This window comes from Sus scrofa, chromosome 13 (genome assembly GCF_000003025.6).
Source record: "Sus scrofa isolate TJ Tabasco breed Duroc chromosome 13, Sscrofa11.1, whole genome shotgun sequence".
NCBI classification, from domain to species: Eukaryota; Metazoa; Chordata; class Mammalia; order Artiodactyla; family Suidae; genus Sus; species Sus scrofa.
This window is the reverse complement of record NC_010455.5, coordinates 1,750,365-1,776,982: the sequence shown is the minus strand read 5'-3', so window position 1 is coordinate 1,776,982 and position 26,618 is coordinate 1,750,365. Positions and strand designations below refer to the sequence as shown.

At 38.3% G+C, this 26,618-nt stretch overlaps 1 protein-coding gene across 2 annotated transcripts in view; it reads right to left on the bottom strand.

The window, feature by feature from the left end:
* PIK3R4 (phosphoinositide-3-kinase regulatory subunit 4) overlaps window positions 1–26,618 on the bottom strand; it is an 84,568-nt gene that overhangs the window by 38,573 nt on the left and 19,377 nt on the right. For both annotated transcript variants that reach the window (XM_021071332.1, XM_021071333.1), the window contains exons 6-10: window positions 24,824–25,045; window positions 18,293–18,466; window positions 8,704–8,849; window positions 5,917–6,120; window positions 1,297–1,498 (exon numbers count right to left, since the gene is read on the bottom strand). In XM_021071332.1, coding sequence (XP_020926991.1) covers window positions 1,297–1,498; window positions 5,917–6,120; window positions 8,704–8,849; window positions 18,293–18,466; window positions 24,824–25,045 — 948 coding nt within the window. The remainder of the gene's footprint in view (window positions 1–1,296; window positions 1,499–5,916; window positions 6,121–8,703; window positions 8,850–18,292; window positions 18,467–24,823; window positions 25,046–26,618) is intronic.

Here is a 26,618-nt window from a genome sequence, read left to right as displayed (position 1 = left end):
ACCCAATCATACATATATCTGTATGTATGACTTTCTTATATTATCTCCCATTATGATCCATCCTAAGAGACTAGATATAGTTCCCTGTGCTACAGAGTAGGACCTCATTGCTTAGCTATGCTAAATGTAATAGTTTTCAACTACTAATCCCAATCTCCCAGTGCACCCCACTCCCCCTGGCAACCACAAGACTATTCTCCGTGTCTTTGAGTCTGTTTTTGTTTTGTAGATAGGTTCATTTGTGCCATATTTTAGAATCCACACATAAATGATATCCTATGGTGTTTATTTTTCTCTTTCTGACTTACTTCACTTAGTATGATATAGCTGCATCCATGTTGTTGCAAATGGTATATTCTTTTCAATTCAGTAGGCCTTACCTACTAATAACAAGCTAGAAAACTTTACCTCATTTTATATAGACTATTGGCCCTGGGTGAGTGTTTAAAACATTTAAAAATAGAATATCACCAAAAGAACTCATTCACAAAACAGAAACAGACTCAAAACCAAACTTATGGCTACCAAAGGGGAAATGCTGGGTTAGGGATAAACTGGGAGGTTAGAGCTGACACATACACACTACTACATGTGGAATGGATGAGTGACAAGGACCCACTGTACAACACGGGGAACTCTACTCAATACTCTGTAGTGACCTATATGGGAAAAGAAACTGAAAAGGAATGGATATGTGCATATGTATAACTGCTTCACGTTGCTATAAACCTGAAACTAAAACAACACTGTAAGTCAACTATACTCCAATAAAATTAAAAAATAAAAAATAAAGTCTTCTTGTGGCACAGGTGGGTTAAAGATCCAATGTTAGCACTGCAGTGGTTTGGGTTGCTGCTGCGGTGCAGCTTTAATCCCTGGCCTAGAACTTCCATGTGCTATGGGCATAGCCAAAAATAAGCAAAAAAGCTTTGTTTAAGAAAAATAATTTTTAAATAAGTAAAATAAAAAATAGATTAAAAAAATTTTTTAAATAGATTATCACCTTCATACATCCAAAGGCAAGAGAGGGGTTTTAGACTCAGGCTTTGGTTTAGAATCTGATTCTGACACATACAGAGCCATGAATGTGGAAGGCTACTTAATTTCTTAACTGTTAGTTCACTTCTCCACTCTTCCTCTCCAAAAATCTTCCTGCTTATATAATGGAAGCACTCACTCAATTTTATTTGAAAGGTCTTTATCTGGGAAATATGACTTTTTACTTTTACTACTAACCAGCATTATGAAGTAACTAACACTAACAAGCTAACCATACACACACATAAATGTACTAACCTCGTTTGTCATCTGGTTCCTGTCTGGTTTTAACAAGATCAACTTGTCTCCCAGTTATGCCCAAGGCTGCCAAGTCAATTACACCTTTCTGACTACTGTCATGGAGGTGACTCTGGTCCACTATATTGGCCTTTGCTTTGTGAGATTTCATCATGAAGTCTTTTAGTGCCAAAAGTTTGTCTTCCTCTTCTTCCGTCATTCCCTAAAAATAAATAAAACCATATGTTCCAGGTTATTTTCCCAAGGAATAAGAGGCCTCAAAATGACTAACAAGTGATGGATCAAACCACTCAATTTAACATTTCAGAGTCAGGAGTTCCCATTGTGGCTCAGTGGTAAGGAACTGGACTAAGATCCATGAGGATGAGAGTTCGATTCCTGGCCTCGTTCTGTGGGTTAAGGATCCGGTGCTGCTGTGTCTATGGTGTAGGCTAGCAGCTGTAGCTCCAATTCAACCCCTAGCCTGGGAACAAACTTCCATATGCTGTGGGTGCAGCCCTAAAAAGCAAAATAAAATAAAATAAAATAAAATTTTAGAGTCAGAATAGTATAATGAAGGAAGCAAAAGTGAGAGAAAAAGAAACGACCAATACAGAACATCTTACTTCTCTGATCTCCCACAACACCCTTGCCTCCACTGAGGCACTTTCTACTTTGTTTCATGATTTACATCTTAACTTTCTTTCTAAATGCCAACATTCAAATATAATCCATCTTTGAGATCTTCAAATACTTAATACAGTGCCTGGTAACTAGCAGATCTTTGATATATAGCTCTTAACATTTCATAGCTAGACAAAAATTCTGGAAACACAATATTAAGCAAAAGAAAATGTACGTACTTCAACCTTGTTCCTAGACATGTTGAGAATATGCAGTGGGACACTACTGTCAAGGACTCTGTGATAAGCAAAGCTCTCTGCACATCTCAGGGACTGATGGGCAAATGTAAGCAACACCCACCAGCATTCTACGGTAACAGGATGACTGGAGTCAGGCAATCGGTTCAAACTCCAGCCCCGTTACTTATGATCTGTTATAACCTAGAGCATGACCCATTTTCTCTAAACCTCCATTTATCTATAAAATGAGGATAATTAGTAGCACCCATCTTACAAGGTTATTACAAAATTTTAATCAGTTAATCCACCCAAGACACTTAGAAGACTTGAACACTTGAAACTGACTGAATACTAATTTACATAATTCAATGTGCAAGTTAAATATTCTGACACATGGAACAGTTCTGAGTTTTCCTCTTAACTTTCCAACCATCCACAGAATCCTCAAGAATGTTTTCATTATGCAAACAAACAGAAATTAATAATGACAATTCCCCTAAGGCCTCGATCTAAAATCCCCCTGGAGTTTACGGTAATAGTCACAAACCGCTGCCACAAGAGGACACAAACTCTAGAAAGTCAGAAAGCTAAGAAATATGAAATAAAATAAACTCATGGTTGGTTGACTTCCATGAATGTAGATACATGAGGGCCAATGTATAAAGGGATTTAGCACCCAGCAGTGTAAAATTCACAACTAACTGAGAAGGAAAAATGGATGGCCAAGAGTCAGCAATTAGAGGAAAACTTACATTATGTATCTTCTTATAACTTTTCAACTCTACACTTTGTGTCTGTATACTCAGCCAAAAATTTTTAATAAAATTATTAAAAAGTTTAAAATGTAAATTATTCGTCATTTTTAAAGGTGTGAAATCATTTAGTATTCTGTATTAGTGGCTGATTAAATGAATATGAACAGAGAGCTCTCATAAATGAGATCCATCTAAAACAGCCCTGCCATGTGTCATCTCCAGATGGTAAGTCCCACTGAGAATGTGGAGTACAGACAGATTTCCAAATTCCACATGGGTAATGTTCCACAAGTGAGCTTTAAGTTTTATTATCTGGTGCTCTGAACATACCACAGAAACAATCCTAGACAGGTCTACAAGTCTGTTTTATTCCTGCTGTATCTCAATGTCCTCAAGCAGTCCTACACAAAAGAGCACCGTAGAACTCCCAAGTAAAAATAATTCTGCAGGAGGGTTCAGAATTCCCACTTGCAGAGGCTAAAAATATGTCTCTTCCCTCTGTATCCCTGACATTAGGAAAAGGACTCAATTCCTACCTCCAAAGCCTCCCTGGCTCCAAGCCTCTGCTATTAATCCCAAGAAACTGGAGTAGTGTAAGGACCAAAAAGAAAGGAAGGCAAAGAGAAGGCCTGCAAAGGGCTGGAAGACATGAGCTGCACAGGAACTGCTTCCTAAGTCTATAGAGAACCCAAGCAAGCCTCTCAGCTTTAACTCCCTGTCCTCTGTTTATTTTGAGAGGCAAGATGGACCGTGAAGGGAGCATACTTTGGAGTTAAGACAGGTTTAGGTTCAAACGTTAGCTTTGAAACTTATTGAACTGTTTGCGCACAGACAAGTTATCTACCCTCATTAAGCCTAAATTTCCTTATCTATAAAATGGAGCTAACATCTATTGTTCAAGCTTGTTTCAAGGACAGTCACAAAAGATGGAAGGTAGACTTATTGTATGTCCCCCAAAACTGGAAGCTAGTGTTGCTCTGCTGTTATTTCTGAGGACCTCAGATATTCTAATTCTAGTCCCTTCTACCAGCAGTACCTACCCCTTCCAACAGCTTTCCTAACCCTTGAGAGTCTCCTATTATTAACAGAAACAACATGAAACAGAGGATTGCATGTTCTTCTTTTTCCATTCAAACGAATGAGAGAGAGAGAGACAAATGAGTAAGTACATCAAGCACTGACACATAGAGGAATAGAAGCCAGTGAATTTTAGTGATTTTGTCACAGTGCCAGTGGTAGGGGCTGGCACTGAGGGAGCATCAGTGGCTGGAGGATTTGGGAGAAAAAAAGTAGGAAGCAATAAGTAGAAAGGCTATGGAAATTTCCCCTTCCCTCTCCCTCCTTTGGCAAATGAGGCAAAACCTACATCTGTAGAAAGGTAAAAAGCAAGTACTAGGGGCTACAGTGACTCCATAAAGTAACTAAGAGAACATTTCAGTATAGAAGCTTTCAACTTAATACAAAGAATTTGCAGGAGAGAGAAAAATATAAAGAATCACACCATCCAAGCCCAAAGAAACATCTATTTGGAGTGGTTTTTACAGCATACCGAAATCTTTTTGATAAGGACTACCTACTCAGGAGGAACAAGTTTTCCAAAAATTGCTTTCTAAACTACAAAACACATCTAACAGAGAAGGCAAGTTTAAAAGAAAACTCAAAACGCTCTCTGGCAATTCAAATCAAATCAAACTGAGGCCTCCTAAAATAAAGGAAATAGAACCACTGGCCCAGAAAGGACATTCAAAGGCAGCTCTAGCCTCCAGGCAAATTTAGACCTAAAAGAGCCAAAATGGTTATTGACCAGCCTCCCATAGAAGTCTATTCCAACATTCAGTCACCCAAACCAACGTTTAGGAGTCAAACAGCACTGGATATTCCATGACAAGCACAATACGTGAAAGGATTTACATCCCCAAGCTGATCAAATTCTCTCTCTGCAATGGAAGCATTTTCTCATCTTTTCTCTTAGACAAGACAGTGACTGACAAGTATTCTCTTAAGCAGGATGTCCTACAGACTTTTAAGACAGTCATTAAAGGTATCTCCCAGTATTCACTCCATTACTCATGGAGCTTTTATTCAGAAACCGTACCCTTTATTTCTAACCAGTTTCATTTCCACCTTGACTTCTCCAGGATCCACACACTCCCTCCTAAAACAGGATGCAGAATCTAGGCTTAAGAATACTGATGTCAACATAATAAAAAGATTACTTCCTATTCTAACAAGATTGGCTAAACAATCCAAATTCATAAATTTTTAAGAAACAGCAGTAAACTGCTGGTTTATTCAGACTAAGCAGCATTATAAATCCCACTTATTTTAGCTGTTTGCACAGAGTGAGGATTCTAAATTTGGACCGAAATAAAGCAGAATTTTTTTCTGTTTGCATTAATATTTTGTGATTTCCTTGTAATGGATTTCATTACATCTTTAATGAACTATGAACTAAATAAAGAATTACTTAAATCCAGCATTCTAGTCTTGGCTCAGCAGAAGCGAATCTGACTAGCATCCATAAGGATGCAGTTTCGATCCCTGGCCTCACTCAGTGGGTTAGGGATCCAGCGTTGCTGTGACCTGTGCCGTAAGCTGTGGTGTAGGTCACAGATACAGCTCCGATCTGGTGTTGCTGTGGCTGTGGTGTAGGCCAGTAGCTTCAGTTCTGATTCGACCCCTAGCCTGGGAATCTCCAAATGCCATGGGTGCGGCCCTAAAAAAGGCAAAAATAAAAGAATTACTTAAATTAAGGTTATACCTACTTTCCCTTCATTTACACAGCCGGTAATCACAGAAAAACGTAGTGGGTTTCCCATGATTCCTTATTTAGCTCAATGCAATGCCTTATCATCATCACAGTATGTCCTAGCTACCAAAGCAAATGCATAAGGTATTTGCCAGATTTATGTACTCATGTTTTGATACAACTTAATTAAAAATATTTTTAAGAGCTAGATGGGTGCCTCAATGTTTTTATAAAATTTGCACTTAAGTAGAAGATTTCAGAGAGGTGATACAACCTGTGAGAGCAGTTTCTTCAGAAGCTGTGCTATGGCAGGATCCTCAGGCGGAGGGCAGTCGGGAAGAGAACCGCTCCGTTTCTTCTGACGCATGTGAAGGTGTCTGAATAAGCTAGTAATATCTTTAGACCTCAAAGCATAATCAAATATAGAACGACTTACTGGCTCTTTTAAAACACTGAGTAGAACAAGTTTTCTTTCAATCTATATTAGAAAAATAAAAAGAATCAGCCAAGGATACAACATATAACACAGTTGTCTTCAAATTCAATAACTATAACCTGTGTAAAGTTAATACAGGTATTTATTTGCTACGAGGATGGGAGATACCAACATCTGCAATTTTTGCTTAGAAGAAAAAAGAATATTAGTGACCTTTAGAGAGCTAAGCTATTTCTTCTTTTCACTGTAACCATCTGTGTCTATCGGACTGAAAGATTACTATAACCCAGGCTTGAAAAGTTGAGATCCCAAGTTATCTAGATTCCAAAATGTCAGACGACTTCCCAATTCTAAAAAGGACCTGCAGGTCACAGTCTAATAGCCAAAAGGTACTGAGCCGGAAAAGATGCTCAATGCCACAGAGGCACCCTTCCATCATCAGGTTTTCCCAGGAGCTTCAACCACTTCTAAAAAACATTACCCTCTTCATACAGTTGATAAAACCCTCTCCTTTTTTTAATCCCTCAGAATACTCTCCCTGCCAATGTATACGTAATAAAAAGCATGAGTACTACTAACAGTAACCAAGAGGACTTACTTTACATATATTTAACTACCTGGTAAGTTGGCCAGTAGAAACAAACATAAAAAAGGGCATCTTTTACCTAATCCAAACTTGCGGAAAGGTAATAATTATGAAGGATATACATAATTATTCTCTCAATTCCTGAGACTGGCCATTCAAAATATAAAACAATGATAAAATCAAAAGGTAATAATAACAATTTCTGAAAAAAACAAAGAATGGTGCAGATTTCTAACCAACAATTCACATGTCATATTTATTTTAGTAAGTATTTTGTAATACTACAAATACATGCAATTTTTTTTTCCTTTTTAGGGCCGCATTTGCAGCATATGGAAGTTCCCAGGCTAGAGTCAAATCAGAGCTGCAGCCGCCAGCCAATACCACAGCCGTGGCAACAGTGGTTCCAAACTGCCGGATCCTTAACTCACTGACTGAGGCCAGGGATCAAACCCACATCCTCACAGACACTATGTCAGGTTCTTAATCTGCTGAGCCACAATGGGAACTCCAGCATGCAATCTTTAAATCCCAGAAATACTTTTTTCTTTCATTATGTTCTAAGAGTTAAGACATCTGATTAAGAACCAAACTTCTAAAAAGGAATCTTTAGACCTGACTTCCAGGAAGTTTTAATAAACTTCGAAAATGGGGGTATATTTTCTAATAGTATTTTCCATCTTTCATGTATATATAAACTGTTCTTGGGATTAAAAAAAAATTTTTTTTTTGGCCATATCCACAGCAGCATGCAGAAGTTTCCAGGCCAGGGATCAAACCCACACCACACCAGTGACAATGCCAGATCCTTAACCACTAAGCCACCAGGGAACACCTGGGATAAAAACTTTTAAATCTCCTAACCCTATTAAATAAAGAATGATGATGATTCTCCAAAATGGATTAATCTATTATGAAAAGTAAGGACTGAAGGCACAGTCTAATCTACTTGCTTCCCGAAGATATCCGAGGCCATTTTCTCCAACCAAAGGGAGAAGGGAAGGCACAGTGGGCTATAAAAATAGGAAAAAACCAAAAAGGAATAGGAATTTGTAAAAGAAAAATAGATCTTTAGTAAAAGTAGGACATTTTAGAATGCTTTAACAGCTAGAATCATCTGCAATAGTCCATTCAATTTAAATATCTATTTTGACAGCTGGCTGTCCAGCAAAACAAAGGGTGTAAAACACTGACATGCTGGTGAACAACTGCCTTGTATAAATCAGACCCAAAATTTATCATCAAGTCCTGCACTGTAGAGGGTGGGTGGAGATGGGGAGTCTGGTAGTCATTAAATTTTTAAAAAAGGAAAGAAACCAGAACCAGTTAGTGTTGCAAAAACACACTTTTGGAGTTCCCGTCGTGGCGCAGTGGTTAACGAATCCGACTAGGAACCATGAGGTCGCGGGTTCGGTCCCTGCCCTTGCTCAGTGGGTTAACGATCCGGCGTTGCCGTGAGCTGTGGTGAAGGTTGCAGACGCGGCTCGGATCCCGCGTTGCTGTGGCTCTGGCGTAGGCCGGTGGCTACAGCTCCGATTCATCCCCTAGCCTGGGAACCTCCATATGCCGCGGGAGCGGCCCAAGAAATAGCAACAACAACAACAAAAGACAAAAGACAAAAAAAAAAAAAAAAAAAAAAAAAAAACACACTTTTGAAAAAGCCCTTTTTGAACTTATTTTAAGTGCTGACTTGAACTGAAATCAGTTATACTTTTATAACAAAAACAGGTCCATCATTATTACATTTCTGCTCTACTGCACGTTAACAGCACACATTTTACAGCAATGCACTTCAGAAATAAGGATGAACTACTGAATGCTATATTGTGTACTACACGACGTACAACATAACAGCCTCCTGAACCTCTCTCACCTTCCAAAGTGTTTGCTCCATTAATATTCACTAGCTTGAAAGGAATGTGAAAATGTTGTAGCCCTATTTAAATCTTTAAACATCTAAAGAAAATAGGACTCTCTAAATCTTTCTTTAAAGGGGCACAGTTTGGATGGAAAATTAATTCAAGTTGGAACAAGCATACCTGTATTATTGGCTGAGTAATGTATGGGTCAAGGTAAGGCATCAGTTTGCAGTAGACATCAGCTATGCTTATTTGGTGGGCTACCACTGTGATGAACCCCACAGCGCCATAGCGTATCCACAGATTGGGATGACAGAGAAAGGGGGCTAAAGAGGAAAAAAAAAACATATGGATTAAACCATGTTCATAAAGAGCTTCAAACTATCAAGAGATACAAATTTTGACCTTATAACACAATTGATGAAGGGCTCACACCAAATGCTACTATCAACTTCCCTTCGTGTACTCAGGGAAGATAAACTGGACCAAGTGATTCACTGATATTATAATACTCCCTACCATATATGTTAGCAATACCATAAAAAAGTAAAAATAGCTATTTCTTTTCTGAGGATTTAAATTGTTATACTTTTAGTCAGGGCTAAAGATGAGTAGGCATATAGTCATTTACAAGACTAGATTAAAAACTACTGGACAGAGACCTAAGAAGTTCCAAGAGTACAGAGCAAACTACTACTCCCCTACAGAACTACTATACCCCACAGAAGTCCAAGAACACACCATCTACCACATAAAGGGCAAAGAAACTGAGAAGTTGTTTCTTCTCCAAGCCATAGCTTGGACTAAGGGAATGATTTCATCTGAGAGACATTATTTTTAATGTAAAGATTTGATCATATCAAATACAATACTCAAACATCCATTCACAAGGCATTATGAATGCCTGAAAGGCAGAAAACATGATGATCATTCTTAAAAAGTTTAAAATATAAGATTAAACCAGAAAATTAAATGAATATCTGTTCACATCTTTAACTATTTTCTGTACTATAACTAAAATCAATGATTTCAACTAACTGACATAAGATTTAGAATAAAATTCAAACATCTAAACTAACCTCATTTAGAATAAAATTCAAATTTCTAAAAGCAAAAAAAAAAAAAGGCATTAGTTCTGAGCAAGCAAAAGCATCAGCATGTACAGAATATTAATTTCACAAGAAATTCAGGCTACTAGAGAAATAAGAATAACTACCCCAGTGATGTCAACATCACAGTAGAGTGAGACACTCCCTTTGTCCCTCCCCTTTAATCTACAACCAGTGAAACATCCACAACTCAACAAAGGCGCCTCTATCTAACACCCAAGATGCAAGATTCCATACATCTGTGCATCTAAAAGTGGGTGGAATGGAACACACAGAGGAGGGAGAACAGGGGAACAGGTAGTGACTACAATTCTGACCCTCTGGCCAAGGCAGCTGAACCCACAGACCAGAGAACCAGTAGCAGCAGCGGGGGAGTGGCACACACAACTCAATCCCCACCCTCCAAGGCAGCACCCATAGCCACAGGGAACTGGTCAGCCACAGTGGGGCCTAGGATCCCAACCCTTGAGCCACAGAGGCACTCATGACTCTGGCCTCCTATAGTTCCAGCCAACACAGCAAAGCCCTCAAGCCTTACAACACCCAGCCCATTAGAGACACCCATGCAACCCCAGCTCCACCCCTAGCCTCCCCTCATCCTGTGACAGTGGGGCCTGGGGCTCAAGGGATCCTGGACATGGCAGGAAAGCCTACCATCCTGGTACCTCAGGCAATGACACCAGCAACACTAGCAGCAGCAAGGTATCAGCAACACCAGGGGCACAAGAAGCAATAATGAGGTCACAGGGTGACACCTCTATCAGAGGCAGAAGAGTGCAAACTGCAGACTTTCAAATATAACCAGAGGCAGCTTAAGTAAAAGAAATTTAAAAACAAAAAACAAAAAACTTTGTGCTATAGCGCCACCTACTGTAAACCAGAGAGAAGCCTCTAACTTTTAACCTGTTGAAGCATTAGAATCAAGTAGAAAGGTGTTCACTACTTCAGAGGCACAAAAAGAACAACTCAACAAGCATGATGAAGAACAACAGTAACACAAAAAGGAATGACAATTATGCAGAAACTAAAAACACAGATCCTGTGATCTGACAGAGAATTCAAAACAGGTGTCATGAAGAAAGTCAACAAGCTACATGAGAACTCAGAAAGGCAATTCAATGAGCTCAGGAATAAAATTAATGAACAGAAGGAATACTTTACCAAAGAGCTTGAAACTCTAAAAAGGAACCAAACAAATTCTGGAGCTGAAGAATTCAATGAACGAGTTGAAAAATACATTATAAAGCAACAGAAATAGAGCAGACCATATGGAAGACAGAATTGAAGATAGAAAACTAAGAAATCTAAAAGTAGAAAAAAGAAATAAGACACTTCAAAAAAAATGAGGCAATTCTATTAGACTCCTTTAGGAAGGGTAACATGAGGTAATGGGTATCCCAGGAGAACAGAAGGAGAAAGGAACCGAGAGTTTATTTAAAGAAATAATAGCAGAAAACTTCCCAAGCCTGAAGAAGGAACTGTATATACAAGTCCATGAAACTAAGAGAATATTTAATAACCTCAAATGCAAAGAAAAACAAAAAACTTCTCTAATACAGACTATATTAAATTTGTCAAAAATCAATGACAAAGAATTTTAATGTCAATCAAGGATAAAAAGACAGAAAACTACAAAGGAAACCCTAGCCCTCCCTCAGGCTACTAGCAGTTTCTCAAGAGAAACCCTACAGGCCAAGAGGGAATGGAATGACATTCTCAACATACTGAAAGATAAAAACTGTCACCCAGTGACGTTCCCTTGTGGTTCAGCAATTAAGGATCCAGTGTTGTCGTCGTTGTGGCTCAGGTCATTGCCATGGCATGGGTTCCATTCCCGGCCTGGGAACTTCCACATACTGTAAGCACAGACAAAAACAAAACAAAAACAAAACTGTCACCCAAGAATACCCTGGCCAGCAAAGTTACCATCCAAATGTGAAGAAGAAATGAAGACCTCACCAAACAAAAGCTGAGAGAATTCAGCAATACCAGCCCTGCCTTCTATAAGAAACAAAAAGGCCAAAGTACACAAAACTTTGAATAAGGTGATAAGTAGAGTAACAAAACTGCAACTTTTTATCAGAATAGGCTTTAAAGCACTTTATTACAGCATAAAGGTTAAAGGGGGGAAGGAAGGTGGGAAAACAGAAAAAATAATTATAGCTACTTCAATTTGGTAACAAACACATTATAAAAAGGGATCATGTGAGATAAGAAAAAACACAAAGAGGGAAGGGGAAAAGGATGGAATCCATAGAAGTAAATGAAAACGCCACCAACAGAAAAAGGACTATTTTACCTACGAGATGTGTTATACAAACCTCATGGGAACCACAAAACATAAATCTAGAGCAGAAACAGGAACCAGAAAAAAAATGAGGAAACTGAGAAAAGTATCATAGAAAACCACCAAGCCACACAGCGAACAGAAACACAAGGGGAAAGAAACAATGGAGATGTAAAGCAACCAGAAAACAAAAGATTAAACGGCAACATGAAGCCCTTATTTATCAACAATCACCCTAAACTTAAACTGATCAACTTCACCAATCAAAAACAGAGTGGATGGATGCATTAAAAAGCACAGCACAACTCTATGCTGCGTCCACAAGATGCACCTCCTCTCTAAAGGCAAACACAGTCTCAGAGTGAAGGGATGGAAGATACTGCAAATCATGGCCTCAGGAGAGTGGATGTGGTCATACTTTTGTCAGATAGAACAGACTTCAAGCCAAAAAAAGGTTTAAAAAAAAAGAGAGTGACAACAATGGACAGTATACAATGATAAAATGAGACAAGTCTTCAAGGAGACTAACAGTGAGTACTACACCTAACACAGGAGCACCAAAATATACAAAACAATTGCTAACAGGCCTAAAGGGAGAGAGTAACAGCAATACAGTAACGGTAGGGACTTTAACACCCTACTTATATTAATGGATAGATCTTACAGACAGAAATAAGCCCATACATGCGGACAACAAAACAGCATAGAACACACAATGGAGAAAGAACACTCTCTTCTATCAATGGTGTTGGGAAAACTGGACAACTACATGCAAAAAAAATGAAACTGGACCACTGTCTCACACCATACACAAAAATCAATTCAAAATGGATTAAAGACTTGAATGTAAGACCTAAAAGCATACAACTACCAGCAGAAAACTAAGCAGTATGCTCTCTGACTGAAGTCTTAGCAAAATCTTTCTAGATCTCCTCAGTCAAGAGAAACAAAAGCATAAATAAACAAATGGGACTACATCAAACTGAAAAGCTTCTTCACAGCAAAGAAACCATCAAGAAAACAGACAACTTACTGAATGGGGAAGATATCTGCAAATCACACATCCAATAAAGAGTTAATGTCCAATATATATATATAAAGAACTCATAGAATTCAACAACAAAAAACAATCTGAATTAAAAATGGGCAGGGAAGTTGAACAGACATTTTTCCAAAGACGACATAAACAGGAGATGTACACCATCTCAAAACTATGAGCTATCACTTCATAGCCATTAGACTAGCTATAAGAGAAAGACAAGGAGTTCCCGTCATGGCGCAGTGGTTAACAAATCCGACTAGGAACCATGAGGTTGCGGGTTCAATCCCTGGCCTCGCTCAGTGGGTTAAGGATCTGGCGTTGCCATGAGCTGTGGTGTAGGTTGCAGACGCGGCTCGGATCCCGCGTCGCTGTGGCTCTGGCGCAGGCCGGTGGCTACAGCTCCAATTCGACCTCTGGCCTGGGAACCTCCATATGCCGTGGGAAGCAGCCCTTGAAAAGGCAAAAATGCCAAAAAAAAAAAAAAGAGAGAAAGACAAAAACTAGCAAGTGCTGGCAAGGATATGGAGAAAAGGGAACCTCATACACTGCTAGTAGGAATGTAAACTGGTGCTGCCGGTATGGAAGAAGGTGTGAAGATTCCTCAAAACATTTAGAACTACCATAAGATCCAGCTATTTCATTTCTGGGTATGTAGCCAAAGAGTAAGAAACACTAATTCAAAAAAGATATAGGCACCCCTATGTCCATCACAGCATTATTTCAATAGTCAAGACAAAGGCCCATCAATGGATGAATGGATAAAGATGATGCAGGGTATAAATGTGCAACGGAATATTACTCAGCCATTAAAAAAAAAAAACAATGAAATCTTGCCATCTGCAACAATATGGATGGGCCTTAAGAGTATCATGCTAAGTTAAAATATGTCAGACAGAAAGAAAATACCACAATGATTTCATTCATATGTGGAATACAAAAAATAAATAAATAAATGAACAAGCCAAACCAAACCAAAACAAACACAAAGATACAAAGGACAGAGTAGTAGTTACCAGATAGGGAAGGGCAGGGAGGAAGACAAAATGGCTAAAGGGGATTAGCTGAAGGACGATGGATAAAAACTAAAATTTTGGTGGTGAGCAGAAATACAATGCTGCATACATGAAACTTATTTACCGTTATAAACTAATGTTAAACCTCAAAAAATAAATTTAAAAATTAAGAAATGAGGAGTTCCCATGGTAACTCAGCAGATTAAGGACCCAACATAGTATCCGAGAGGATGCAGATTTGTTCCCTGGCTTCACTCAGTGGGTTAAAGATTCAGCATTGCCACAAGGAAGCTGCAGTGTAGGTCACAGATGGAGCTCAGACTGGTGGCTGTGGCAAAGGCTGCAGCTGCAGCTCTGATTTGACCCCTGGCCTGGGAACTTCCACATGCCATAGGTGCAGCTGTAAAAAGGAAAAAAATTAAGAAATGCTCCAAAAAAAAAATTCTGTTACATTATAATATTACTCTCATAAATAAGGGGAGGAGAAAAAAAATGTTCACTGTCCAATGTTCACCTGTCTCCAAAGTTCTCCCATTTCCAATTTTTCTAATTACACACGGAGACGATTTTAATTGTTTCATAAATACCCTACGGCCCCTGAGACAGCCAGCAAGGAAGGGCTGGTAGTCTTCCCTTGACAACATGGAAAATGAGAGCTGGAAAAACAATGCAAAACCTTCAAAAAATAACTAAAGATGATCTAGCAGGAGTTAGGTACTGGATGAGTCTAAATTGTTGGTCCCAATTCTTTTATTTCTTTACCTTTTCTTTTTTGCTGCCCCCTGGTACATGGAGTTCCCAGGCCAAGGATCAGATCTGAGCCACAGTTGCAACCTACATCACAGCTGCAGCAATGCAGGATCCTTTAACCCACTGTACCAGCCAGGATCAAACCTGCGTCCTGGTGCTGCAGAGACATTACCAACCCTGCTGCACAACTCCTGGTCCCAATTCTTTGTGTAATCTGTGTTACACAATCACACTCTTGCCTGGTGCTCATTGTGTACAAAGGGTACATTTCCTTCCCTCGCTCTTGTCTCAGTCACAGTACTTGCTCTAGTCAACGGAGTATCAGCAGATGTAACACAAATGGAGGCTGGAAAATGTGCAGCATAGCTAAGTTCCTGCCATCACCCAGAACAGAACCTGGGTGGCTCTCCCTCCAATCTGGCTCCAGAATGAGACAGTTAAGTCACAGTCACCACAATCTGGGAGATGCAGAGCCTAAGCAGCTCACAGCTCACAGATACATGATGAGAACTTTATTAAAGCATTTACTGGGATTTTGTGGTTGACTGTTGTACAGCATTACTGTATCAGTAAGTAGCTGATACAAAGAACCCCAAACATGAGTTCCTGCTGTGGCTCAGTAGGTTAAAGACCTGACCCTATCTCAGAGGATGCAGGTTCGATCCCTGGCCTTGGTCAGTGAGTTAAGGATTGTCACAAGTTGCAGAGATGGTCACAGATGCAGCTTGGACCTCGTGTTGCTGTGGTTGCAGTGTAGACCAAAGCTGCAGCTCCAATTCGACCCCTAGTCGGGAACTTCCATATGTCACAGATGCAACTGGGGGAAAGAAAAAAAAAAAAAAAACACAAAGAATCCCAAACACTCAAAAGAAACAAGAAACCAGAATCTACAGGATTTCCTAGAAAACATCCAACACATTTCCATTCTGGGGACAGGCCAAGGTGAAGGAGAGTTGTCGTAATATCTGCGTAGAAACAGTGCAGTTTTTAATCATGATAACCATCATCACAACTCCCTTTAAGAATCATGACAATATGGAGTACCCATCGTGGCTCAGTGGTTAATGAGCCAGACTACCATCCATGAGGCCTCGCTCAGTGGGTTAAGCATCCGGCGCTGTGGTGCACATCACATACACGACTCAGATCCAGTGCTGCTGTGGCTGTGGCGTGGGCCAGCAGCTACAGTTCCGATTCAAACCTTAGCCTGGGAACCTCCACATGCCGTAGGTGCGGGCCTAAGAAGACAAAAAGAAAAAAGAATCATGACAATAGACTAACCATGCAGAGTTTAAAGACAGATCCACAGAAGGATATGTACAGTTTATCATTTAAGTAGCTGTTTCCAAGTTGCTATTTTTTTTTCTTTTAAATAGTTCAAAATGCAAACAAATTATTGTTTCCTAGATTTTCATCACTATGGCTTTGTTGTACTAAATTGAGTTCCAGTTCTAAGGGAGTTCCACATCAGAAAGTTGTACCACACTGGGTTTATTTTATACCTAAATTTATTTGATGCTAAACTCAAGATACTTGAGTATCTCCTATGTTCATCCTACGTTCAATGACTAGAATCAGCAGGATCCAGAAAAATCTCTGCAAAATTTGACAGGAGGGGTAAAGCACTACCTTTTATGGCAATTTTTGCTTAAAAATTGATAGATATTAAAGTTCCCATCATGGCGCAGCAAAAACAAATCTGACTAGGAACCATGAGGTTACGGGTTCGATCCCTGGCCTCGCTCAGTGGGTTAAGGATCCAGTGTTGCCATGAGCTGGCTCGGATCTGGCATTGCGTAGCTCTGGCATAGGCCAGTGGCTACAGCTTTGATTAGATCGCTAGCCTGGGAACCTCTATATGCTGAGGGTATGGCCCTAAAAGGACAAGAGACAAAAAAAAAAAAGACATCCATTTTGCAGATAAGTAAAATGCTAATTATATGCTATACTAAATCTCAAAAATCATTTCCAAATAATTAGGCAAAAGAAGGAATATATTATGTGAAATTATACAGGTAGGTATTTATATACAGAGGATATGAATTAGTACAAAGAAGATCAAAGTCAAAAGCAAGAAAAACTCAATCCTTGGGAGGTAACACCACTTTCACAGGAGAAAAAAGAAAGCCCTGTTATGAGAATTCAGAAAATGAGAATGAGCAGGAAAATATTCCAGGTAGCAAAATATGCCATGTTAAAATGATACATCTTCTCCTTCTTAATTTTATCATGAAAAGGACTATTATCTGCCTTACACTACACAGGACTAGAAATTCAAAAAAAACCTAGTATCTTTTATTTTAATATTAATAATTTTTGTTTCCCAAAACATCAGCTCTTTAAAACATTGGGAAAAAAATAAAGATGACTCCCTTGAGGTTCAGCACTCTGTAGCTTATACAAACACTAAAAAGCATTGCAATATAGCTGAGATTTTTATCATGATTATGTTGTTAAATTACGATTACTCAAAACTTTTTAAATCTGTAATTTTTTAACATAAACAGCAAAAAATTCAAACCAAATTAGAGTTTGGTTTAACTAATTCTGGCTTCCTATTAATTTTTCTTGGCAAAGCATTTAGCAGCAATATTTTATCTAAAAAGACCATTTTCAGAGTTCTCTTCATGGCTCAGTGGTTAAGAACCTGACTAGGATCCATGATGATGCTGATTCGATCCCTGGCGTGCTCAGTGGGTTAAGGATCCAGGGTTGCCATGAGCTGTGGTGTACATCACAGATGCAACTTGGACACGCGTTCCTGTGGCTGTGGCGTAGGCTGGAAGCTGTAGCTCCGATTTGACCCCTAGCCTGGGAACCTACATATGCCGCAGGTGTAGCCCTAAAAAAGCAAAAAGATAAAAAAATAAAAAGGTATTTTCTAAGATTCCATGTCATCTCAGTACAAAGGTAACTTGCAATCTTAGTCTTCTATCGCTTAATTTTAAGAAACTATAAGAATATAAAAGTATAAAACTTCTGATGTTTTTAATTTTACAATGTGTCACATTTACCTGAGGGCTCTTAATTTGAATGCTAAGTTGATGGACACAGATGAGTGTTATAAAGGGCCAAAAATTAATTCCTTTCATTGGTTAATAAAATTACTAGCAGTATTAGAGCCAATACTAGGGATTCTTAACTAGAAATCAACACAGTGAAAGAAGTCACAGACAATCCACCCACATCCAATTTCAACCTAACTGACTAATGGTCAAGTGTCCAAAAACAGAACGAGACTCTTCAGAACAGTAAAAACTTTATCATACTGCGTTTAAAAATCAAAGAGCAAAACAAAATCTTCATTTTTCAAGGATCACCAAGACTTAGTGACAGATTCAAGGTGTATATTCTAACCTGGCTGGAGGACCAATGCGCCCACATGTGTGTGTGTCTGCATGTCGTTTACACACACACAACCATGAAGGCCTATGCAAGCACATGGGTGACAATAAACTGAAAATCTGACTCCAGATTGCCTGGAAGCTTTGCAATGCCCTATCAGTTGTTATTTCTCTTACTAGCCCCTAATTTTCCCATTCTAGTTTTAAAAGAAACAAAAACTTACCAATATCACTGGCAAATTCATAGACATGGGGTTTTTGCAGCAGAGCTAACTGGCACATACAGGTGAGGGCATTAAGAGCTTTCACAATAACAAATTCCTCAGCATCACTAAGACCTTGTTGCAGCAGGGGTTTGAGAATTGAGGAGCTTTGCCAGCCAACATAGGCAGCAACACCTGAAAAAGAGAAGCAACATTACCTGATTATCCTATATCTGAAAGTACAAATGCCATTAGGTAAGACAATAAACTTAATTAGAAACTAAATATACTGAGTGACAACCTTGGAGGAGGACACTGCACTTCCTACCCAATGCAACAAATGAGAAAGAACAACGCCAAACCAAATTACTAAGAAATTCTATGACACCAAGGGGGAAAAAAAGATCCTATGAACTTACAGAAAGAAAAATAAAGAACCCCTAAAAAGGAAGGAAAATGAGACTGACATCAAATGGTCTTCAAGAACAATGCAGGCGAGAACATAACAGGGCAAGACCTTCAAAGTTATGGAAGAAACCTAATACCCAAATTGTCAATAAAATGAGAAAACAAAAGATAAGTCATTTTGAGAAATGCAAGAACTATACAGGCTTACCTCCCATGCAGGTATTTCTAAGAAAGTTTCTTAAGGACATATTCCAGCAAAATAATGAAAATGTAGAACATACAAAATAGTAGACATAACCCAGGAATTTAAAGGGAAAAAAAAAGGAGAATAGCTAGTAAAAATCTAGAAATCAGTCAGCCCAAATTAGAACTAAAAGAACACAGACTTCAAAAATATTATCAAGAAGAAAAATGGAATGTATTACAAGTGAAAGATGAAGGTGTTAAGAAGCTAGATATTATATATAGAGTAAAGAAGGTATATACTACTTTTCTCTCTAAAAGGAAAACAAAGAAATCTCAAACTCCAGACAAACAGACTGTTCACGAAAGTTGGAGTGTAAAAGTGAAATAAATTAAAATGCTCTATGTATTTAGCAGTTTGCAGAGGACAGAAAAAAGAACCCATTGACATTCTCAACCTTTGATAAAGGAGTCATGACAATATTGTGGTGAAGCAATTATAAATGTAGTGCCCTATTTGGCTCTAAAGTCAACAAAATTTATGCATTCATAATTGTATAAATTGTTTTTAATGTTCAGAATCAGTCTATACAAAGTACAAAAGACTATTACAATTATAGAACAGAAAGTAAATACTATAAACTATGAAAATGCAACTGTTAGTTGAACTGTCAATTAACAATTAGTTGAATCATCAACAAAAGTAGAAAATGGCCACTAACGCAGTGGTTAACGAATCTGACTAGGAACCATGAGGTTGCAGGTTCGATCCCTGGCCTTGCTCAGTGGGTTAAGGATCCGGTGTTGCCCTGAGCCGTGGTGTAGGTTGCAGACGTGGCTCGGATCCCTCGTTACTATGGCTCTGGTGTAGGCTGGTGGCTACAGCTCCGATTAGACCCCTAGCCTGGGAACCTCCCTATGCCATAGGTGTGGCCCTAGAAAAGGCAAAAAGACCAAAAAAAAAAAAAAAAAGAAAGAAAGAAAATGGCCACTAAATTCCTCACAGACCAAATCAGAAGTAGACCAACAAGAAACAGACCTAATTATTTAAAGTTGTAAAAAATTAAAACCTGCAGCACTATGAACATAGCGATCTACACCTCAAAACAGAGAGGGGAAGAGGGATGAGGATATGTGAGTGAGTTAACTCCTCATCTGCCACAGAAAAAAGTCAAGAGATAAAGTATCAGTTGATAATCCTAGAAACAGTATTATGAAATACTATTTAGAGATAGAGCCAATATCCACCTGAAAATATCAAACCAAAACCACGAACCAGAGCAGACGTCTCTGGAAAGTGCAACAATAGCTACCTTTCATACATTACATTACTTCATAAATTTTGAATAATTTGCAAAAGTGTTTTTCTCATGTAATTGAGAAATAATTTCAATTTTTTTTTATTAAAAGGGAAAATGCTATCTAAAATTCCAGTGGAGTTTCCATCATGGCACAATGGAAACAAACCTGACTAGGAACCATGAGGTTGCAGGTTCGATCCCTGGCCTTACTCAGTGGGTTAAGATTCTGGCGTTGCCATGAGCTGTGGTGTAGGTCACAGATGCAACTCGGATCTGATGTTGCTGTGGCTGTACTGTAGGCTGGCAGCTGCAGCTCTGATTGGACCCCTAGCCTGGGAACCTCCATATGCTGTGAGTGCAGCCATAAAAAGCAAAAAAATAAAAAATAAATAAAAAATTTAAAAAATTCCAGTGGATTACATTTAGAAACTTTGCAAACTGAAATGTATAATAAGCTAAAGTAGCTCAAATTATTTTGGAAAAAAAAGACTGACGACTGGGGAGTTTATTCTACTAGATACAAAAGTTACTTATAAATATATAAGAAGTATAAATTACATAACTATAAAAATAAAGTATAATACTGAGCACAGAAGTGAAAAGTCAATGAAATAGGATACCTAGAAAACTTATTCTAAAAGGCATATACATGCAACAAATGATAACAGAAGCTTCACAAATCAATGGAAAATAAAATGTTTAGTAAATAGTGAAGAGGAAACAGGTTTTACTTCTCAGAAAAATTTAGATTTCACCTCATACCACAGACCCCCAAAAAATTAAAGTTTACATTTTTATGTGGGAAAAAAAAATTAAAACGACAACAAAAAAACATATGCACCAGATTATTAATTTAATTCTGGAATAGGAAAAGATTTAAGCACGAAAGTTAAAAAAAAAAATCACAAAGGAAAAGATCAAATAAGTTGACAACACTAAATTTATTTTAAAAGACATAAAAAATAATAATCAAGTTATTGAGAAGTGTTTGCCATAGCAATGATAAAAAATTATTGTCTTGGAGTTCCCATTGTGGCACATTGGTTAACGAATCCAACTAGGAACCATGAGGTTTTGGGTTCAATCCCCAGCCTCACTTAGTGGGTTAAGGGTCCGGCGTTGCCAAGAGGTGTGGTGTAGGCTGCAGACACGGCTAGGATCCCGTGTTGCTATGCCTCTGGCACAGGCCGGTGGCTACAGCTCCGATTAGACCCCTAGCCTGGGAACCTCTATATGATGTGGGAGCGGCTAAAGAAAAGGTAAGAAGACCAAAAAAAAAAAAAAAATTATTGTCTTTAAGGTATATATAAAAGGCTCAAAAAATAAATAAGCATAATATCATCAAAAAAGGGGGCCAAAATAATAAATAAAAAATTCAGGGTGTTCCCATCGTGGCTCAGTGGTTAACGAATCTGACTAGGAACCATGAGGTTGCGGGTTCGATCCCTGGCCTCGCTCAGTGGGTTAAGGATCAGACATTGTGGCAAGCTGTGGTGTAGGTCGCAGACGAGGCTCGGATCCTGCGTTGCTGTGGCTCTGGCGTAGGCTGGCAGCTACAGCTCCGATTAGACCCCTAGCCTGGGAAACTCCGTGTGCTGCATGTGCGGCCCTAGAAAAACACACGCGCGCACACACACACACACACAAAAGAAAGAAAGAAAAAAAAACTTCAGAATAAGAAATATGAATGAGTAATCAACATGAAAAATTTTTTCAACTTCACTGATAAACAAATAAATGTACCTCAAAACAAGTCAGCACTTTAAGCTACCAACAGGCAAAGATTAACTGAAGCCTATTCCACACTGGAAGGCTGTGCAGTATTGTCAAAAAACGCAGATTAAAGTAGAAAATTATATAATCTTTTTGAAAAGCTTATAAAATGTGTCAAGCTTTTAAAATACATTCATATTCTTCAACTCAGTAATTAAAATTTCAGACTTCTAGCCTGAGAAAATAATCAGAAGCAAATATTTACATAAATGATTATGCGTATATCATAGACAAAAGTTAAAACAATTTGAATATTCAAAAGAAGAGTTAAAATGAATTTTGGCAAAACTACATCACAAAATATTTCTATTAAATTATGGTTTCAAAGAATTTTTAATGACATGAGCAAATGCTTAGAACATACATATGTTAGTAGAAAAAGGTTTAAAAAAATAACAAGAAAACAATACAATGTGCCAAGCACTATTACATATGTTAATTCATTTTATCTCCACAACAACCAGTGAGACTTAGGTACTATTATTATTCCCATTTAATAGATAGGGAAGTGAGAAACAAAAGATTTAATGATTTCCCCTAGAACCACAACCATAGGTGACAAAGCCAGAACTTGAACTCAGCAATCTGGTGCCAAGGGTGTGTGTTCTTAGCCAGTTCACATAGAGCCTCACAGCGTATATGAAAGAATGAAATGAAGGACCAGAAAAGGGAAAGAGAGGATGACCACAGGAAGAAAAACATTAACAGAGGCTGTACACAGGCTGGAGGATTGCAGGGGATTTTTCTTCTTGGTTTCTAGATTTTCCAAATTTCCCACAGCAAGTATGTATTACTTTTTTTTTTTTGTCTTTCTGCATTTTCTAGGGCCACTCCTGTGGCATACGGAGATTCCTGGGCTAGGGGTCGAATCGGAACTATAGCCGCCGGCCTACACAGCCACAACACGGGATCCGAGCCGCGTCTGCAACCTATACCACAGCTGACGGCAATGCCAGATTCTTAACCCGCTGAGCGAGGCCAGGGATCAAACCCTCAACCTCATGGTTCCTAGTCAGATTCGTTAACCACTGAGCCACGACGGGAACTCCTGCATTACTTTTATACAATAAAAAAAATAACAAAAAAAAATCAATGAAACTTTTCTTTTCTTGCTATTTTAGGGCTGCACCTGCGGCAATATGGAGGTTCCCAGGCTAGGAGTCTAATCGGAGCTGCAGCTGCCAGCCTATGCCACAGCCACAATGCCAGATCCAAGCGATGTCTGCGACCCACACCACAGCTCACAACAACGCTGGATCCTAAACCCACTGAGCAAGGCCAGGGATCCAACTGGCAACCTCCCGGTTCCTAGTCAGGTTTGTTTCCACTGTGCCATAACAGGAACTCCTGAAAATTATTTTAAACTGCAAAAAAACTAATATAAAGACCATGTTTCAAAATATACATGAAATGACCAATAGGTGAATTTTCAAGAACCACCTTTTCCTAAGAAAAGAAAAATAAGATAATTTGAAAGAAGAGAGCAAGAAAGACCAACAGAAAGCTGGGAGAAGCAAAGCATACTGTATTTAGGAGCTGAGTTAGATGGACTCTGAGATGGAAGACTGAGATGAATCTATAAACTAAGGAAAAAATAAAAAACAAACTGATGTCTGAAAAGAGGAGGCAGTGTCATCTCCAGCTGTAACAAAGCAAGAATAGCAAATAATTTCAAAGCTTTTTAAAAGTAGAAAATACCCTTTTATCCAAAACATTATGATAATATTTGCAGAAATAGAAATACTGCTGCCATATGAGTTTCTTTCCTTGTTGTTTTTTTTTTTTTAGAAAAAACATCCAACATCAATCCTTTTAGCAGTTATTTTCCCTGATTATTGGGAACAAAATCTAAACCCTACAGCACCTTCTGCTACTAAATGAGAAAGTTTGGATACCAGTGAAGCTTCCCACGTATAGAACAGTCTTTAAACCTTTTGAGTTAATAGATAACTTTTATAATCATGTACAAAATGATATAAAATAAGTTGGTGGGTAATTGTAATAATACGGCTTTAACATGTAATACTTCATAAATAACCAAATCTAAGGTTGAAAAGGCCAGTACAATCAGCTCTAAGGAATCAGTTATTACTCTAAAGAGAAAAAATATTAAATCTTATGTCAAGCATAATCTATCTCAAAACAATCTCATTATCTCAAAATAAAATCCATTTTTTTCCTAATTTTGAATCTAAATGTAAGGAGTAATGTCCCTTTTTTAGATAAATCTGAAAATTAAGAATTTCCACATTTTGAAAAAACGGTGAAAAAAGCTGATTAATTTTTCACAAATTTTCAGCTGACACAAAACAAAGCCTATAAGCTTTCATTTTTTTCTAATTAGATTGATTTTCAATCATAATTACACTTTATTTTCTGATTATAAAAGTGATGCATAGTTACTACAGGAAATTTGACCAACACACAAAATATTTTTTTAAAATCACCTGCAATTCCAGCCCCAGAGAGACTCACTATTCACATCTTAGTATATTCAGGCTTTTTAATAAATATGTAATTTGTTACTGTATTACATAACTGGGATCATACTGTAAGTAAATTTACAACCTACTTCAGTCACTTTAATAATATTGCATGATACTTTCCCAGGTCATTAAATATTCTTTTAAAAAATGCTTTTTGATGACCATAGGGTATCCCTTCATATGGGTATATCAGTTTTATTAAACTTTATTAAACTGACCAGTCCCTTGGTCAGCTAAGATACTTCCATCATCCAAAAGTAGCATGAAGACAGAAACACCAGGAACTCATTTCATTATTAATGAAATTTGGTAGGACTGTAACCTTTCAGACTGCAGAGAAGTATCTGTTTGAGAAGATAAATCAAAACCTTAAGGATATATTTAAAAACAAAAAAGCATACCAACTATACTATCAAAAAAAGCTCCACGCAGATGCCAATCATTCTTATCATTCAGGAAAGTGATCATGTGGGACAGTAAAACATCATTGGCTTTCTGACGTCCAAAGAATACACACAGTCGTGTTATTCCATTTTCCATTAAGGTTTGTTTCACGATATTTTCAGGGTCACTTAGCAAAGTGACAACTTTCTGCTGGACCATTTCATGTAAGGCTTGGAGCTCTAAAAAAAAAAAAAGAAAGAAAGATAAGTAAAAAGGAAAGACTGGATCAATTTTCTTTTCTCCAAACATATAGACCCCATCTTACTCACTCCTTGGAGAAAGTAGAATGACTACACAAGTCACCATAGAAAAGTCTATCATCAGTATGTTTTTCCACTATTCAGAGCTCTATACGTCAGTTGGGAAAATGAAACACAGACTGAAAAACATTCTAATAAGCAGATGCCACAAGCCTGGTGACTATCTCACTAGCTAATAGCTCTATTTATGAGGCTCCAAGAAACACTGTGAGGAAGCGCTAGAACGGAGATCACATGGCGCTAATAAGATCACCTTAATCAAGGGCTCGAAGATACTGGAGTGGTTTAGGATATAACGGTACAGGGCAATCTTCTTAGAAAGCATTTTTAAAGGTCAGTGACCATACTTTAAAAAGTCAGAAAGTATATTCCAAGTCCTATGAAGGCTTTACATGATCTGGCCACCACTTTTTTCTTTGACTTTATCTCCTACACACCCTTCCCTTTTCATTTATTCATTCACATAGCTGTGCATAAGCTAAAGAGCAGAAATCTTTTCTGTTTCATCTACCACTAAATCCCCAGTGCTTACAGCAGGGACACAACTGCCTAACACAAAGCTTACGTTTAACAATTATCCGTTAACCAAATGAGGGAGGGCAGAGGCCACTCCTGGGGCAGCCACTGTCAAGGGAAAATGTGGTCTGTTAGGCACAATTCCATGTTCACGTTGAGAAAACTTAAACTTCTCAAAAATTTCAATGCCTACCTTCATTATTCAAAAGATCCGATTACATGATTATAGGATGCAGGACAGTATTACTTCCCAAGTAATTCCAAGAAAAAAGCAGGGATTTCCTTCCTAATACATCCTTCTGTAAGTTTAAAATTATTCCAGGGTCCTCAATTCCAGACAATATTTGCCGCAAAAATGATCCTTTCTAACAAGTAAGTAAGACATTATGGCTGTCTGTGGCATAAAAATTTGAGAAAACACATTCCTCTAGTTTTTCTGAACTAGAAACATCTTGGAACAAATCTAAGTACATTATTTTACTTCTAAATTTTAACACAATAAACATTAACTAAAAGCCTGTTAAGGAGTTCCCGTCATGGCTCAGTGGTTAACGAATCCGACTAGGAACCATGAGGTTGCAGGTTTGATCCCTGGCTTTACTCAGTGGGTTAAGGACGTGGCATTGCCGAGAGCTATGGTGGAGGTTGCAGACGCAGCTCAGATCCCGTGTTGTTGTAGCTGTGGTGTAGGCCGGCGGCTACAGCTCCCATTAGACCCCTGGCCTGGGAGCCTCCATATGCCACAGGAGCGGCCCTAGAAAGGGCAAAAAGACAAAAAAAAAAAAATTTTTTTAATAAAATAAATAAACGCCTGTTAAAAGCTGTGTGGATGTAGAGAAACTTGATCCATGGACTCTGACCTCACAGAGCTTACCACAATGCTCCTGTACAGTAAAAGGTGTGAGTTTTGATACATAAATCATAGCATGAAACAGTTTATGAGGAAGGGCACTGGGAATAAACTCACATAAGGAAA